Source organism: Phascolarctos cinereus, unplaced genomic scaffold, assembly GCF_003287225.1.
Source record: "Phascolarctos cinereus isolate Bilbo 61053 unplaced genomic scaffold, phaCin_HiC Scaffold_726;HRSCAF=1367, whole genome shotgun sequence".
NCBI classification, from domain to species: Eukaryota; Metazoa; Chordata; class Mammalia; order Diprotodontia; family Phascolarctidae; genus Phascolarctos; species Phascolarctos cinereus.
The window spans coordinates 357490368-357509687 of NW_027556098.1; the positions used below are offsets into that span (position 1 = coordinate 357490368).

The 19320-nt window shown below is 39.0% G+C and overlaps 1 protein-coding gene across 2 annotated transcripts in view; it reads left to right on the forward strand.

Annotated features, from left to right (window-relative positions):
• The first annotated feature begins 335 nt into the window (after positions 1 to 335).
• LOC110206365 (argonaute RISC catalytic component 3) overlaps positions 336 to 19320 on the forward strand; it is a 91634-nt gene continuing 72649 nt past the window's right edge. Inside the window, exons 1-2 of one of the 2 annotated variants that reach the window (XM_020983686.2) lie at positions 336 to 696; positions 18706 to 18880. In XM_020983686.2, the coding sequence (XP_020839345.1) occupies positions 678 to 696; positions 18706 to 18880 (194 nt within the window). In that variant the 5' untranslated portion in view covers positions 336 to 677. The remainder of the gene's footprint in view (positions 697 to 18705; positions 18881 to 19320) is intronic. The other variant, XM_078157016.1, reaches the window with a different exon arrangement.

The following is a 19320-nucleotide window of genomic DNA, read 5'->3' on the forward strand; positions in this document are numbered from 1 at the left end:
CTCTTCAGGCTCGGAGGCGAGGACACACTGCCACCCTCGCGTGTGTCCTTCTATTATCATCTGCTCCGCCCCTACCCACACACCCATTCCCCACTCCCTTCACTTCCATCCCCGCCCTCCTCGGGCACGAGGAGATCTGGCTTTCTCAGAGCTTCGTGTCCGCCTCCTTTCCCCCCTCTCAGTCGCGGCGCTTTAGAGTGCGCGCCGGAATAAAGTATTCATTCAGGGTAAAGGGCGGCTAGGCAACGGAGGCAGCGAGCTAGAACTGGCTGCGGAAGTGACGTCGAAGGGCTTCCGGGGGGGGCGCCGGCGGGGAAGTCGGCGGCAGTGGCGGTTGAGCGAGTCAGAGCGCCAGCGGCTGCAGGCGACGGTGGTTTGGAACCGCGTCTCGCTGCCCTCCCGTCCCCTCTTCCTCACAGCTGTGCTCTTGTCTGTGCGGCCGGCGCGCCTGCCTTTCCTCCGCGGCCGTCCCCGCCCCGCGTTGTCGGAGCGGCGGAGCTGAGGAGTGCAGAGCCCGGCAGGCAGTTTGCCAGCTTGGGGAAGGGGCCCCAGAGGAGGAGCCGCCGCAGCCCCGGGAACCTGGCGCGGGGAGCGAGCCGCCACCCACCTCATTTCGTCTCTTCCCTCGCCAGACCGGGCCCAACTCTCTCCTAGAGCAGCCCTGCCCAGCTCCATGAATGGAAATCGGCCCCGCAGGTGAGTGGGAGCCCCCTCCGGTGCGTGGCCCAGCTCCCCCGCCTCGCGCACTCCCCGTGGGAGGTGTGGGGGAACCCTCCCTCCACCGTGAGCTCTCCGTCCCTCCCGGCAGTCTCCACGGGGTCCCCTGAGGATATGTTTGTGTCACGCTGCTAGCGGTGGGTGCCGCCCATCTCTGTCACTCCTGGGTGAGGTGTGTGGGGAAGAGCCTCGTGGGCCAGCTGTCCACCCTCTGCCCCCTTGTCCGTCCCACCCCGTGGAGTTGAGAGGGTGTGTGCGTGTGAGCGCGCGCGTGCGTGTGTGTGCGTGTGCTGACATCGCTGTGTGTCCGGAACATGTCATCTTTAGGAGATGCTTTACCATTCATTACTTTGTCTTTTGAAGGGGAATGGTTTGTTCACTAGACAAGGCTATGTATGTGTGTGTCCCACAGAGTTGTTTTTAGACTTCCTTAACCACCTCACCGAATTGTCAGGATTTACGAATGTGTTGGAGTAGCTTTAAAAAAGTGTGTAATCTGCTATGGAAATAATGAGGTGATACTTGTTGCTACTACTCTCCTCTTAGTCGTTACCATTGTAAAGTGCTTTAATGTTAACCCTTTAAACAAATCAACCTAGGTCATTGTGTGAATGCCCTGGTGGCCTGGCACAGATGAGGGACCCTTGGGAATATAGAAAGAGATGTCAAGACCGGATAAGCTCATTGAGGACTGGGACGGACCATCTTTCTTTTTGTTTATATTTGTATTCCCGGCGTTTAGCATAGCACCTGACACATAGTAATTGCTTAATTTGTGTGAGTGTGTGAGGGGAAGGGTCTTTTATGCCTGTGGAAACTGGTCTAAAAAAGTAGTGTCAATGATGATTTGTTATCAGATTGTTTTAAATGCAAATATAACATTTCTGGAGATTTTGCTTTGGGGAAAGTTGAAATCTAAGCAACCTTTATTCATCAAAAAGCCCTTTGTGTGGGACATTAAGATGTATGCGTAACTTGATTTGTTTCTAAAATGATCATATTTGGCAAATCTAACTTTAAAAGTGTAGTTTATTCAGACATTTAGAAGTTAATTTTATTTAGATTTAGATAATTATTATCATAAATGGAGCTACAAATCGCTGAGCATTGAACTTAGTCTTTGCCTGTTTTAGACAGGCAAAAACTTGAACAAGAAACCAACGTTATAGTAAAACCAAATTGCTACAATTTTCTGGGCATGGTGCCCACCACAACATCCAGCAAATACAGAAAACATTCTTTTTCTGAAAAGATAATGAGGGGGGGAAAAGCCCTCCATCTCCAAACTCATTGACTACCATTTTTGCCCTGAAGATGCCACTTTCTTACCTTTGCAACATTCGGTAAACGGAAGGTTTTGTTTACGTGGATTTGTGCAAGCTACACTGTCTATTACAAGAATTTTAGCACTAAACTTGAAAATCAGGAGGGACTTGGGTTTTCTGTCTGAGACTATGAAAATTCAGTAAGCATTTTATTAAGTTTGAAGTGATATACCAAGTACTTGTGCGAGGATACTAAGAAAAAATTCTCTTCCCTCAAACACCTTGCTATATCATTTTAAGGTTTGCAGAGCCTTTCACATACATTATCTTATTTGATCTTCACAACAACCTTAGGAAGTAGGTGCTGTGATTGTCCTTATTTTACAATTGAAGAAACTCAGACTCGAAATCAACAAACAGTGAACACCTACAGTGGACAAGGGATTATGGTAGAATAAGAAAATTTAAGGGATTATGCTACAGAATAGGGACAACATCTGCAGTACCTGCACCCATTGTTCTGAAATATAAATAAAATATGTAAAATGCTTTGCAAATTTTAAAGCTCTACATAAATGTCGGTTATTATATCTTGTATATTAAGTTTTCTTGTCCTGGTTTTTAACTGAGCCTAGTAACAATGTATGAGAACCTTACCTTTAATGTTTTATGTCATTCTAAACAAATTTTTTTCACTGATGCTTTAGGTAAAAGAAAATAAAGAAAAGGCTTTTTTTTCCTGAAATTTTCTCTGCATACCCCTTTTCCTTTTTTGATTCTTTACATATCTAGGCTCTTCCATTTTTGATTTTTCTGTTTCCATATAAAGTTACACGAAAGATCAAGTATAATCTGCCTTTTTAAATGAATTCCTCCAAATACTTTCTCCTAATTTAGCCTTTCTGCCCAGAAGTTCAGTTCAATGCAAATTATAATGTGTTCTTGCCATTTGAATAGTTTTACTGCTTTTGTTTTGTACTAATGCTGAAATGCATTCTCATATAAGTGAAAGCAGAGGTAGTTAATTTGTACTTTGTCCATATGCTTGAGCATCTTGAAACAGAGTCATTTTATATGCTTGGTTATAGCTGGTACATAAAGGTATTATAGCCAGGTAACTTAAAAATAACTATAATATTGTTTTAAAATAATCATCTTTGGCTGTTATTAATAAAATCTTGTACTGTTCCTTAAATTTTTGATGATGGGGAATATGACAACTCAATAGCAAGCGTTTATATAGCACTTTAACGTTGCTTAGATGAAAAAGGAATACTGACCCTCAAAAAGGGTCGTAAACAAGAACTTGCGATATGTAGTAGAGAATATATTGTATTAGAATATTTAGATGTTAGAATCCCAGATTTTCAGAGTTGGAACCAGGACCCACAAGACCATTTAGTCCAGTAGTGTCAAACTCAAATAGAAATGGGACCACTCACTACATTGTACAGAAGGATCTCTATGGGCTGTGTATTGACTTAGAAAATCTCATGTTAACATTATTTATATTCAATTGTATTTTTTTATTTTGCTGAATATTTCCCAATTGTATTTTAATCTAGTTCTGGCTGCACTTGGGAGTGTTATGGTCAACCTGCAGGTCCGGTGTTTGAAGCCTCTGTTCTAGTCTAATTCCAGCCTGTGTCTGAAGTAGAATCCTAGCTACAACTTCCCTGACAAGTGGTCACCAAAGTGTTATAATAACCTATTTGGTCACTTTCCTACTTTAGAAGTATAATTTGAGCCCCTAAGTTATGTGCTAATGTTGTTTTTCTGAATTTCTGAAATGCTCCTAAATAAGACTCTTAGGACATAAGGTAATTGTTTTAATTAGTGGTTAGAAAACAAAATCTAATTATAGAATTGTTTTGTATTATATAGCTCTGGAAAGAAAAAAAACTGTATAATTTTATTTGAATTGTTTTGTGAATCATTTCCACAAACTTTAAGCCTCTTGTTTCAGATGAAATATTTTAACTAATATTTAAGAGTGTTTATGGTCTTGACTTCCCTATTTATCACAATTAATTGATACAAGTGAGAACACTGTCCAAATTTAACTTAAAACCATGGTTTAAAAGGCACTAGATAGAGTTGCTGATGTTTCAACTCAAAATTAAAAAATCTATAAGTGCCTTTTCTCCTTCATTCTCCTCCCCTCTAAAAAATAGCAAAATAACCTTTTAAAAGCAAAGATATTAATTGGCCTTGACCATCATCATTACAGTGGTGTGTAAACAAAGCAAAACAGTCACCACAATGAGGAGTGTGAAAGACATCAAAAACTATGTTAGCCAGAAAACATTGAATAAAGAATCCCTTCTTTACTAAGCAAGGAGACACAGTAGCCAATGGAAATGCTACTTTAATTATAAGCTCCTCTATAAAGCATTTCAAGCATGATAAGAGATTATGAGCAGCATTGCCTTGCCTAACAGTGAAAAGAAATTGAGTAGAAAATGACTGCAGACAGGTTGACATTGGAGTTGGGTGAGTCTGGGCATGTGCAACGAATTTGTATATGAAGTAAATCAGGCAGTACATCAGTGATCATTTGTTAAGCACCTGTTAATGTGCCTGGCAGTGTGTGAAGCACTGAGAATACAAATATGAAAGTGAAACAGTTCCTGCTCTCTAATTGGTGACACATCATATATACACTTAAAGATAAATAATAGATAGGAAAGAAGGGAGGCAGGAAGAGAAGGAGAAAGGAAAAAGGGAAGGAAGGAAAGGAGGGAGGAATGACCGAAGGAAAAGTGGAAGGACCCACTGAAGATTTTTGAGAGGGGGATGGTAGTGACATAGTCAGACCTGTGCTTTAGGAAACCAATTTAGCAGCTGTGTAAGAAGATGGATTGAAGGGCAGTTAGGTGGCACAGTGGATAGAGCACCCACCCTGAATTCAGGAGGACCTGAGTTCAAATGCAGCCTCAAACACATGACACTTACTAGCTGTGTGACCCTGGGCAAGTCACTTAACCCCAATTGCCTCACCAAAAAAAAAGAAAAAGAAAAAAGAATGAATAATGGCAGCAAAATACATGACCTTATTTCCACTCATACAGTATTATTTTAGTTCTGGCTCTGATCTCTTACCTGGACTATTGCAGTAGCCTTCTAATTGGTCTCTTTGGCTCAACTCTGCTTCAGTCCATCTTTTTTTTTTTTTTTTTTTGGTGAGGCTATTGGGATTAAGTGACTTTCCCAGAGTCTCACAGCTAGTGAGTGTCATGTGTTTGAGGCCATATTTTAACACAGGTCTTCCTGACTCCAGGGCCGGGCTCTATCCACTGTGCCACCTAGCTGCCCCCATCATTCATCTTTACTGAATTTAGCACCACTATCCCATCAATTTAGATGGTTCTCTCAAACTTGCCCTCAAATCAGTGTTGCTTATTTTTATCAATAAAAAAATGTAGACTTCTTAAAAGAATGGATCTCAACCACAGATTGCTTAAAGAAAAGCCAACAAAGGCAGCAGGCGTATTTGTATGTAGTCTTGCAAAACATAAGATTATATAAGTTAACCAAAGAATTTTGCCCACATGATTTGTATTCAAGTTTTTTTAAAGTCTTAATTTCATAAGCAGTGCTATAGATGTGAGATTTCTGCCCCTAAACTTAGCATATTTTGCCATGTATTGGCTTAGATAGCTGAAATACTCTTATGGTCTTCCATATAGCTTTTGGAAACTTATAATAATAATTTAATAATTCTTAGAAGATTTTGAGGATTTTTACCTAAAAACAGTAGTTTATTAATTTTCATTAAACCTAAGTATATTCTTTTGATTTTTCTACTTCTCAAACTCTCATTGCCTCTCAAAACTGATGCAACCTGATGCAAATAACATTCTAAGAGTTATAGCACTCACTTATAAGCTAAAACACAAACTTCATGTTGATCTTGGCTGCAGCAAGGGACAGCCACCTCAGAAATTCCTATCAGAGAAGTCAAAGGCAATAAGTGAAGCATTCTAGTGTTTACAAAGCTGGTAAATCAGTGAATGCCACAGTTTAAGTTAAATTCAGACAATTTTCTTGCCTAGACCAAATATAAAGTTATTTGATAATAATAGCTAACATTTATATAGTGCTTATTATATGCCAGGCACTGTACTAAGTGCTTTACAGTCATCTTATTTGATCCTCACAATAGTCATGGGTGGTAGGTACTATTATTATTCCCATTTTACAGATGAGGAAACTGAGGCAAGTGAAGTTACTTGCCCAGGGTCCCACATCTAGTAAGTGTCTGAGGCAGGATTTGAACTTGGGTCTTCCTGACTCCAGGACCAGCTCTTTATCCATTCTGCCACCTTGCTATTTGTTTGGCATTTAAAACTCTTTACAAACAGGCCTCTTTCTACATTTTGTCTCCTTACGTTTTTACTTTCCTCCATACTCTCTGATCCAGCCATAGTAAGCTGTTTGTATTATGTTCCATCTTTCACCTTTTGCCTTTATATTGGTTGTCTCAGATGCCTGCAATTTGCTGTCTGTATCTCCTCTTAGAATTTCTGGCTTCCTTCAAGACTCAGCTCAAAGCCACCTACCCCCCCTTCCCCTTAATTATTCACATATCCCTTTCTGTTAGAATATAAGTGCCCTGAGAGTGGGGACTATTTTTGCCTTTCTGGATATCCTTAGTGCTTAGTACAATACTTGTCATGTAGTAATTGTTACATTAATTAATAAACATTGAAACATAATACAGTTCCAAGTATAGAACACAGCATACATATTCAATGTAATGCCCATTTTAGAATATTTCTTGCTATGCTTATTATAATTGAAGAAGAAAAGGATATTCATGTCTGTATTTGGGAAGTTATGGGTTTCATATTTCTCTGATGCTAAATGCAGCATACTTTATATTAATTGCCCAGTTTCAATTTGTTAGTATTTGTAATAGGTTTAACTAGTTATAAGATTTTAAACAGTTGTGGAAGATTTAAATAACGAGGTGTTTAGTAGCTATACTTAACTATTTGCTATTGATAGAGTAACTTGAGGAAAATAATTTTCTTGAAGCAATTCAAAGAATTGCAAATGTTGTGAAGAAATGACTGAAAACGAATGAAAAGATCTTTAGATGATGGTACTTTTTAAAAGCCTTTTTTTTTTTAAAGGGGTAGGATATCTTCATTAATGTAGAATTGACTTCTATTTTCCAAAGGAAGTGATGAGTTGTTCTGGCTGGGCCTCTGAGTCTAAGCAAAGGTCTGGGGCCCTGTGAAAGGGAATTTTTCCTAGAAGGGTTTTTTCTGTTGGACACAGATCAGTATTCTATGACATAAAAAAACTTTAGTTTGGAGTTGAATATCTGCTTAGACAAATTAGTTTGAGCTTCTGAACCATAGTTAATTGATATTTTATTTAATAACAAAATTATCTTGTCTCACACTGTATTTAAAGAATTTTGGTTTTACTTAAAGGGTGGATTAGACTAAATATTTCATTAATCTAGCCCCAAATACTTTGTTTTGTAATACTGAAAACTGAGAACAGAAAAGTATGCTATTTTTACCTTGTTGGCAAGTAATTATATGCTTGGAGAAGGGGAGAATTGACACTTTTTGTTTGAGGCGAGGTTAAAATAAAAGGATAATTTTATTTCAGATCAATACTCTTTCCATACTTGTTTAGAAGATTAGAAAAGGTTGCTATGATGCCTCAGAACACTGTCGTGAATAGCATTTACCAGACATTTCTACTTCTAATTCAGTTATCTAGGATACTCAATAGATCATGATCCTTGGCTTTTAAACAAAATAGATATGAAAAAGTGTGTAGTATGTGATTCAAGCATGGTGTTTCTGCAGTTAGGATACGTAAACAACCTTTCTGTGTTTGTGGAATTTTTTTGGTCTTCCATTATCTGTGTGATAATATTAGTAACTTTCTTCAGGTATCGTCTCTCTGTCTCTCTTGAAAATAAACAGGGGAAAAGGATTCAACAAAACCTTTTCGTGTAACCCCTCCTTCATCTTAAATCTTCATCTTAAATAATTAGGACTTTTGTAGTTGTAGTCAGAGAAAGAACTGATGGAGTCTGAATTCAGATCAAAACATACTATTTTTCTTTTTTTTTCCCCTTTTTTTTCCTCTGTGTTTTCTTTCACAACATGACTAATATGGACATATGTTTTGCATGATTGCACATATGTAACCCATATCAAATTGCTTGCCTTCTTGGGGTGGGAGGAGGGGGGAAAGGAAGGATAGAATTTGGAACTCAAAAAAAACCCTAAGCAAATGTTAAAAATTATTTCTACATGTAATTGGGAAAAAAAATTTTTTAATTCTTTTGTCTAGCATTCAAGACCCTCCACAATTTCTTAATACTACCTTTTAGTATTCTAATATTCCTCTCCTTTAAACATATTGTCAAACTTGCCTACTCTTTGTACTACTTGACCCCTAACCTCCCTGCATTTTACCATTTCACTTTATTCTCTTGTCTTAAACGTCTTCCTTACCCCCACTTGTTTTATTCTGTACTATCCAATAAAGCTCAAGTTAAACATCACCTCCTTCACAAAGACTTTCAATAACAGCCCCTACATATTTTATCTCCTAGAAGACACGGAGTGTTTTGTTGTCATTGTATCTCTAGAATCTGGCTTAATACTTTGCACTACTAAGCATTTGTTAACTGGATTATTATGTATCTTACTCATTTATGTTTTGTTTTATTCCACTACCAGGCAGTAAGCTCCACAGGAACTGGAATCCTGCCTATCTTATCTAAGTCCTCTTATCTTCCCTAGCACCTGTTTTGTTTGAATGGACTCAGGTAATGCTTAAAATTTCAAGTGTATCATCCCAATACATAAAGATTTAAGAATGACTCAATATAGACTACTGTGAAGTAGTGCAGTCATTCTGGATATCAATATGGAATCATTCAAGAAAAGTAACACCAAACACTATTGAGCATACACTGTCTAAGGAAGTCAGAGACAGAAGCAAAGGTCCAATAAATACCAAAATCTTAATAGCATCTGTCTGTGGTAGCAAAGAACTGGAAACAAAGTGGGTGCTCCCCAATTAGAGAAATGCCAAAAAAACCCCAAAACCAAACAACCCAGAGCGTTGCAGTTTGGGTGTTTTTAAGAATTTTTCATTTTTGGAAATTGTAGTGACCAAGACTCAGTCATATAACATCATCAGGAGAAAAAAGAATTCTAGAACTATAAAAAAAATATGAAACACAAGATGTTCCAGATAAAAATATATAGGGGAGGTTACTTACATCCTAAGGCAAACAGCATTATAATTATTGAAAGAAGCAGATAGAAAGAATTGAAGGACAATTGCTTTGATATGTGAAAACCAATTCCAGTGCTCTGTTGTCATTCAGTTTGAGAAGCAGCATATTATAATGCAGAGAAAATTTTCACCACCAAACATAATTTATGAGTATCTCTAACATAAGAGTTTCCGCATTCTACATTTGTAAACCTCCTTTAGTGAAGGGAGGGGAGATGTTTTTTATCACTTGTTCTCTGCATTGGTGATTGATAATGATACATTGCAAATAATCTGTAGCTAGTTGCCTTGTAGGGCTTTCGTTTATGTTATTTATAGTCATTATTCTGATGATGCCCATCTCTCATCTCTGGACCAGTCCCTTATGCTTATACTTTCAAATTACCTTTACCTCTTAGAATCTCTTGTTTTCTTCAGAGCTCAAGCAACACCTTCTTTGTGAAGTATTTTCTGATCCCCTTGTCTACTAGTGCACTCCCTTCCAAAAAAAGAATCTTGTATTTATTTTGTATGTTTTTAAATACTTTTAAGATTTTTAAAATCTCTCCCATCTCCCTTTCCTTAAAAAAAATTGAAAAGAGAAGTAAAACTTATAAGAAATATGCAGTCAAGCATAACAAAACCCCACACTGGCCATGTACAAATGTATATCTGTTCTGCATCTTGAATCTGTCACCTCCCTGTCAGTAGGTGGGGTAACATTCTTTATCAGTCTTCTGGAGTCACGGTTGGTCATTGGTGAGAGTTCCCAAGTCTTTCAAAGTTATTACAGTGTGGTTGTTGCATGTGTTGTTCCCCTGACTATGCTTATTTCACTTTGCATTAGTTCGTATATATCTTCCCAAGTTTCTCTGAAATCATCCCTTTCAGCATTTCTTATGGTGTAGTGTGATGTTCTGTTACGTTTGTGTACCATAATTTGTTCAGCCATTCCGTAATTGATGGGTACTCCTTAATTTCATTTTTTTGCCACTACTATGAAAGGCTACTATGAATATTTTTGTATATATAGAACATTTTCCTCTTTCTTTGATTGCTTTGGGCTGTGGGCCTAGTAGTGCCAAAGGACATGCACAGTTTAGCAGCTTTTTGGGCATAGTTTAAAATTGCTTTCCAGAATTGCTGGACCAATTCACAGCTCTACCAAGTGTGCATTAATGTGCCTGTTTCCCCATAACTTCTCTAACATTTGCCATTTTCCTTTATTGTCAACTTTGCCAGTCTGAAAGATATGAGGTAGAACCTTAGTTAATTTCATTTCTCTAATTTTTAGTGTTTTGGAGCATTTTTTCATATGGCCACTGATAGCTTAGATTTCTTTCTTTGAAAACTGCCTGTTCATATCATTTGACTATTTATCAGCGTTTGAATTAGTTCTTTATGTATCTTGGAGATGAGACCTTTTTCAAAGAAACTTTCAAGTTTTTTTTTAACCCACACCTATTTTTAAACTTAATTTAATTTTTTTAATTAATAAAAATCCACTTTCTCTCCCTCTCCTCCTCCCATCGAAAAAGAAAACAAAACTCTTGTACCAAATATGCATAATCAAGCAAAACAAATTCCTGAATTGGCCGTCTTAAAATAGTTATATAGATATTGATAGATTGCCTCCTCTATCATTCCCACTCTGCTGTCTCTTATCTTCAGTTGTTCCCCGTCTACTACTGACTGCTTCCCTACTACCTACAAACATGTCCAAGTCCTCCCCAATCTCAGAAACCCTGACTTGATTCATCCATTCTTGCTAGCTATAGAGCTATAGAGGCAGCTAGGTAATGCAGGGGAAATAACATTCAGCCTAGAGTCAGGAAGACCTGAATTCAAATGTGGCCTCAGACACTAACTGTGTGATCCTGGGCAAATCATTTTACCCTGCTTGCCTCAGTTTCCTCATCTGTAAAGTGAGCTGGAGAAGGAAATGGCAAATCACTCCAGTTTCTTTGCCAAGAAAACCCTATATCAGATTGCTTGCTGTCTTGGGGAGGGGGGAAGAAAGGGAAGGAGAGAGAAAAATTTGGAACTCAAAATTTTATAAAGATGAATGTTGAAGACTTTATATGTAATTGGGGAAAAAATACTATTAAGGGAAAAACAAAAACAATAACATAGGCCCATAGCCCTCTCCTCTTTTGTGGCCAGATTTCTTGAGAAAGCCATCTACAATATGTGCCTCCACTTCCTTTCCTCTCTTTTCTTAACTGTCTAAATCAAAGTTGTCAAACTCAACATTGGAGAAAAGTCCTGAAAGCAGCCAGAATCCTATTAAGATATTATTGGAAAATTTCAATTCAGTAAATATTTATTAAGTGCCTTTTATGTGCCAGGCACTGTACTGAGGTCAGGGAATGCAAAAAGAGGCAACAGACAATCCCTGCCTTCATGGAGCTTACAGTCTGATAGGGAAGATAACATGCAAACAAATACATGCAGAATAAGCTATATGCAGGATAAATAGGAAATAATTACTAGAGGGAAGGCATTGGAATTGAGAAGGGTTGAGACTTCAAGGAAACCAGCGATGTCAGTAGAGTAGAAGAAGGAGAGCATTCCAGGCATGAAGGAGAGCCAGAGAGAATGTCTAGAACTGAGAGATGGAGTGTCTTGTTCGGGGAATAGCCAGAAAGCCAATGTCACTGGATGGAAGAGTACACCTTGGAGAATAAGGTATAAGAAGACTGGAAAGATAGGAGGGGGCTAGGTTATAAATGGCTTTGAATGCCAAACAGAACATTTTGTATTTGATCCTGGAGGCAATAGGAAGACACTAGCGTTTATTGAGTAGGGAAGTGACATGATCACACTTGCATTTTAGGAAAATCACTTTAGTAAAATGCCTTAATGGAAAATGAATTGTAGTGGGGAGAGACTTAAGGCAGCCAGACCCTTTAGCAGGCTGTTGCAGTAATCAAGGCAGCATCAGAGGAGAGAAGGGGGCATGGAGAGATGTTGCAAAGGTGAAATTGGCGAGCCATGGTAACAACTTGGATACAGGAGGTGAGAGATAGTGAGGAATCCAGGATAACTCCAAGGTTGTGAGCCTGAGGGACTTATTGCCCTCTACAGTAATAGGAAAGGTAGGAGGGGTGAATGATTTAGGAGGCAAGATAATTAGTTCCGTTTCAGACATAGTGAGTTTAAGATTTCTACTGTATTTCCAGTTCAAAATGTCTGAAAGGCAGTTGTAGGTCAGCAGAAAGATTGGGGCAGGAAAGGTAGATTTGAGTGTCATCAGCATAAAGATGGTAATTAAATCAATGGGAACTGATCTTAATAAATAAAAATACAATGTAATATAGACACTTTTAATTTGTTTTTCTATGTCAATATGCAGCCGGCAGGGATCTGTTTCTTTTTGAGTTTGTCACTACTGGTCTACAGTCTGGTTTCCAACTTCATCATTCAACTGAAACTGCTCTCCTGGTGATCTCTTAATCTCCAAATCCGTTGGCATTTTCTCAGTCGTTGATTACTGTCTTGTCAAGAAGAGTCAATCTGCTCTTCTCTCTAGATTTTCATGACATTGTTCCTCCTATCTGCCTGACTGCTCCTTTTCAGTCTTCTTTGCTGCATCTTTATCCAGGTCATGCCTGTTAAACATGAGTGTCCCCCAAGGCTCTCTCTGGACCTTTTTCTCTTCTCCTACTAGGTTGTTTCACTTGATGATCTCATCAACTCCCATGGATTCAACTGTTATTTCCATGTTGATGATTGTCAGATTTCTCCAGTCTTAACCTTTCTGATGATTTCCAGTCTCCTATCTCTAGATGCCTATTGTACATCTTGAACTGAGTGGTCCTACAAGTATCTTAAACTTACCATGTCCAAAACTGAACTCGTTATCTTTTCCCCCAAACCCTGTCTGCCTTACAAACTTTTTTTTTTTGGTGAGGCAGTTGGGGTTAAGTGACTTGCCAGAGTCACGCAACTAGTAAGGATCAAGTGTCTGAGGCTGGATTTGAGCTCAGGTCCTCCTGATTCCGGGGCCAGTACTCTATCCACTGCACCATCTAGCTGCCCCCAAACTTTCTTATTACTGTCCAGGACACTACCATTTCCAATTACCCAAGCTTGCAACCTAGTACTCCTTATTCTCTCACTCTCTCCTCCCTAATATCGAATCAGTGGTCAAATCTTGTCATTTCTGCCTTCATGACAAATCTCACATAGGCCCTCTTTCCTGTTCTTGACACTGTCAGCACCCTGATACAGGCCATTATCAGCACATGTCTGCACTATTACAGTAGCTTGCTGTCTGGTTTCCCTCTCTCAATTTTCTCCCCATTCCAGTTCATCTTCCACTTAGTTGTCATATTGATCTTCCTGAAGTACCATGTCATCTCACTGTTCAATAAAGTCCCAGTGGCTCCCCATTGCCTGCACAATCAAATATAAAATCCTCTGTTTGGCTTTTTAGCTCTTCATAACTTGGTTTCCTCCTATTTTTCCAGTCTTCTTAAATGCCCACCCCTTCCCCTATGTACTCTGCAATTAGTGAAACTGGCCTTCTTGTTCTTTCTTGTACACGACAGTACGTGTCTTGATTCCAGGTATTTTTACTGACCCAAGCCAATCCCCCACAAGAAGGAGAATTCTCTCCTTCCTCATCTTTGCCTCCTGGCTTGTTTTGGATTTTATCTAAAGCCCCACCTTTTGTAAGAAGTCTTTCCTGATTTTTCTCATCTTAATGCTTTCCCTCTAGAACTATCTCTAATTAATATTGTCTGTATCTTGTTATATGTAGCTGTTTGCATGCTGTCTTTCCCATTAGACTGAGCTTGTTGAGAGTAGGGACTGTCTTTTGTTATTTGTTGTATCATCAGGGCTTAGCACAGTACTTGGCTCATAGCAGATGCTTAATATGTCTTGACTGAGACTTGTGTGGTCTGTTGTAGTGGGTTTCTTTTTCAGGCGTGGGTTGGACTAAATGGCCATTGGGATCTCTTCATTCTCTGTAATTCTCTTATTGTTATCTGATTCCTCTTATATCTATATGTGCCTGTTGGACATATCTACCTGGTTGTCTCATTGACACTTGAAAATCGTAGTACAGGACAAAAAAATGTTGGGTTTTTTGTATAATATATATATATTTTTTTGGTGAGGCAGTTGGGGCTAAGTGACTTGCCCAGGGTCACACAGCTAGTAAGTGTCAGGTGTCTGGTCTGTGGTTATATTTGAACTCAGGTCCTCCTGACTCCAGGGCCGGTGCTCTCTCCACTGTGCCACCTTGCTGCTCTGAAAAAAATGTTGGTTTGGAGTCAGAAGAACCTTGCTTTACGTCCCAGTTTTGCCACTTAACTATCTAGATGACGCTTACCTGTCTTTGGCAAGTTCCTTAACCTCTCTGGGCCTTCATTTCCTTATCTGCAAAATCTGCTGTCCTATATAGCTCCTTACCTTTCTTCTTCAGTCCACCTCTAAACTGTGCAGCTAGGAGACATAGTAGATAGCATGTCAGATTTGGAGTTAGGGAAGATTGAATTCAAATCCTACTTCAGACACTAGCTGACACTGGGCAAGTCATTTTAATTTCTCAGCCTCATCTGCAAAATGGGTTCAGTAATAGCACCTGCTTCACTGGGTTGTTGTGAGGTTCAAATGCAATAATTAATATATGTAAAGTGCTTGGCAAACCTTAAAACATTGCAAAAGTGTTAACTATTATTACTACCTTATTTTTGTTGAGTACTTCCCATTATTCCTTTCACTCACATTTATAACCTAACAATGAATTTTGACTCTTCCTTATCCTTTACTCCAAATTTTCATTCACTTGCCAAGTCTTTACAACACACTTTGCATTGTTTTTTTTCTCTGTTTATACTGCTACTATCCTGATTGAGGCTCTCATCACCACTTGGTTAAAACAATGAAATGGCCTTCATATTGTTCTTTCTACTGCTAGTATATCCCTCTTCAATTTGTCCTTTGCTTAGCCAAGGGGGGAAAAGAAAATCCTGCTTATGCTCATCACTCCCCTGCTCAAACCTTCAGTAGCTTTCTGTTGCCTTTAGGTTAAAGGCATTTAAGCACTTTTGCAATATGGCTCTACTCTACCTTTCTAGCTTTATTTTGCATTAATCCAAATTATGTACTGGGCAGCTAGGTGAGACATTGGATAAAGCATGGTGTCAAACTCAAAGGGTCACTAAACTGTACAAAAAGACCCCTGCAGGGCACAGGTGGTAATGCAGAGTGGTATTCGATACCTCTGGGGTAGAACGTGGAACTTGGAGACAGGAAGACCCGAGTTCAAATTCTTCCTTAGACACTTGCTAGCTGTGCTACCCCGAGGATGTTGTTTAACCTGTCTCTCGGTTTCCTCATCTGTAAAATGGGAATAATAATAATAATAATAATAATGATAGCACATTCCTCACATAATTGTTATGAGGAGCAAATGAGTTTTTTTGTAAAGATAGGTAAAGCAAATACAAAATACACAAAGGACTTTTCAAATCTGGAAGTGCTGTATAAATGCTAACTATTATCAACACCTTATTTTCTAGCAATATTGGACTACTATCTGTATCTCATGCCTGGAATGTCCTTCTGTTTCAGCTCTGATTTGTAGAATCCTTATGAAAGTTTAGCTCAGGTGCCACTTCTTCCATGAAATACTCTCTAATTTCCTTTATTATTATTATTTTCTCCCTTTTAAAAGTTTCTTGGAATACTTTGATATTTATTTCTCTTGCTCTCTACAAGTTAGTGTGATATTGATGTGTGTGTGTGTGTGTGTATGTGTGTATGAAGGTGTTCTATTCCCCTCCTTGAGGCTAAGGACTATTTGGTTTCTCTTTGTATCTCCAAGAGCTGGTGCAGATCGTAGGCCCTCAATACGTTTGCAGCAGTTGAATTTCCATCTTGAATTTTGACTGTTGCTGGAGGAGGATTGAAATCTTTTGGCAAGAAAAGTGAGCAACTCCAGGATGGACTCTTGAGTGCCATCTCCATGAAGATTCTCCCTTTTTTCTTTCTTTCTTTCTTTCTTTCTTTCTTTCTTTCTTTCTTTCTTTCTTTCTTCTTTCTTTCTTTCTTAAAGGCAGTTGGGGTTAAGTGACTTGCCCAGGGTCACACAGCTAGTAAGTGTCAAGTGTTTGGTCTGAGGCCGGATTTGAACTCAGGTCCTCCTGACTTCAGGGCCAGTGCTCTATACACTGCGCCACCTAGCTGCCCCCTTTTTCTTTTCTTCTGTTTTGGCACAACAAATAGGCTTAATCACACAAACCACCAAGCTAGTACCTTATCAGAAAATAACTAAGTAAAACAAAGTCAGAGTGATTGCCACTGGTTGTAGATGTGGCCTTACATTTTTAGTGGCCTTACTATTCATTCACTCAATCCTTAAGAATGGCTTGAGGAAATAAGTCAGCATTGTATCCTGGAGAACAATGAAAACATGTTTGGCCTAGATAACGTCCTTAAAATACATATCTATATAGTTCCTACTTCAGTAGGTTTTGATCAGACTTAATATGCCTCTTGTAATTATTAGAAGGCATTGAAGCAGGGCAACTAGGTGGCAGTAAACAGAGAACCAGCCCTGGAATCAGAAGGACCAGAGTTCAAATGTGGCCTCAGACACTTGACACTTACTAGTTGTATGACCCTGGGCAAGTCACTTAACCCCAATTGCTTTGCCCCCTCCCCCCCAAAAAAAGTCACTGAAGCTTGTGTGTGTGTGTGTGTGTATGTATGTATGTATGTATGTATATGTGTGTGTATATTTGTGTGTATTTGTTGGGGTGGGGGGAAGGGGGGCAGCATAGTATAGTATCCAAAAGTCCAGTTTTAGAATCAAGAAGATCTGAGTTCCAGGCTTGTTCCGACATGCTGGCAATGAAGCCACTGTCAAAAGTCACAGGTGTTAAGTAACTTTTTCTAAGGCAATAAATTGCCCAAGTAGAGGGAGTTTGAAAGTTCTGTATAACAAAACAACTCATCTTCCTCCTCCCCCCAAACTCTCTCTGCTTTCAGACTTCCCTATTACTGTCAAGGGCAGCACCATATTCCCAGTCACCTAGATTCACAGTCTAGATGTCATCTTCAACTCCTTGCTTTCATTCACCCTTCATATCTAATCTATGTCACTCCTTCCATTCAATAAAGTCCAATAAGTGTTCCCTATTACCTCTAGGATAAAAAAAATTACCTTTAGGATCAAATAAAAAATCCTCTGACATTCAAAGCCATTCACATTCATACCTGGCCCCCTTCTCCTACCTTTCCAGTCTTCTTATGCCTTAAATGTCCTCAATGAACTCTGTAATGCAATGACACTGGCCTCTGTGCTATTCCTAGAACAAGACACTTTCTAGGCTCTAGGCATTTTTTTTTATTTAGAATAATCTCCCCTTTCATCTCTACCTTCTGGCTTTCCTGACTTCCTTCACATCCCAGATAAAATCTTCTTTTGTGTGAGAAACCTTTTTTGCTTACCTTTAATGCTAGTGTCGTCTGTTGATTATTTCCAGTTTATCGTGTCCATAACTTGTTTGTACATAGCAGTATGTTGCTTCCCCACCATTAGACTGTGAGTTTCTTGAGAGCAGTGACTGTCTTTTGCCTTTTGTGGGGAAGGCAGGGAGGTGGTAGTGGTATTCCCAGTGCTTAGCACAGTACCTGACACATAGTGCTTAATAAATACTTATTGACTGACAGATTTCTAATCTTACCCCTTCGCATCTCCTTTCGCCTTCCTGACTCCTAAAGTGCATTGCTTATTAAGCTCCTGCTGATCACGTGACTCCTCCCTTTGAAATTCACTATTGTAGGGGCAGCTAGGTGACAGCAGTGGATAGAGCTCAGGCCTTGGAGTTAGGAGGACCTGAGTTCAAATCTGGTCTCAGACTCTTGACACTTACTAGCTGTGTAACCCTGGGCAAGTCACTTAACCCTGATTGCCTCCCTCAAAAAAAAAAAAAGAAATTCACTTTTGTGAGTATCTCAATAGTTTTAGAATGATTATCTCTAAGTAGATATGACATACAATTATAGGTAACAATGTCAGAATTTTTTCATACTAAATACATAGGAACCCTCAACCCAAGGTATATATATTAAGCTTTGCAGCAAGCTCAGATCCAGGAGCTATCAAGTACTATTAGGTTACCCCCACTTGGATATGATAGTGTAAATATTAGTCATGTACAACAGGGATTTATAAGCTTCTTCATCATCCCCCACCTTTTTTTTTTTGCCATTGGCCCACTTTGGTAGTCTAGTGAAGCCTATGGACCTTGTCTCAGAATAATATTTTTTAAATGAATGAAATAAAATACATAGGATTATTAAACCAATTCTATTGAAATAGTTATAATTTTTTAAGGTAACAAGAAGTTTATGGATCCCAAGATAAGATCCCCCTCCTCTAAATTTCTGACCCTAATAGAGCAAATGTAAGGTGTAATGATATATTTTTCTTTTTTTTTCCCAGCAGGACCCGTTGGGGCACAGCCCCTGCTCATGGTACCCAGACGTCCTGGCTATGGCACCATGGGCAAACCCATTAAGCTGCTGGCCAACTGCTTCCAAGTTGAAATCCCAAAGATTGATGTCTATCTCTATGAAGTAGATATTAAACCAGACAAATGTCCCAGGAGGGTAAACAGGTGAGATATGAAACATTTTGATTTTCGGGGTACAGCAATCTACTTTAATTGTTTGTGCATCTGTTATAAGACTGTGTCTACAATTTGACTAAGTATATTCCCAGCTTACTTTAGAATTAGTTGTAAAAACAGTAGTCTATTGTATAAACTGCTTTGAAGCTACATTTCATTTCAACTTGAACGTTTACCTAGTTATGATGGGAAAAATCTGTTGCATCTGTACATCCTCCTCAACTCAGGGTAAATCGAGTAGGGAAGTGGGGAGCATTGAATTCTGACATAGTAGAAAGAGTGCTAGATTTAGAGTCAGAGGACCTGGGTTTGAGTGTGAGATCTCTCTGGCCCTTAGTTTATTCATCTCTAAAAACAGGGGTTAAGACTCGATAGTCCCTATACTCCTTCCAGCCCTGAGTATATGATCTTGTGTTTGTGCTGTGTTC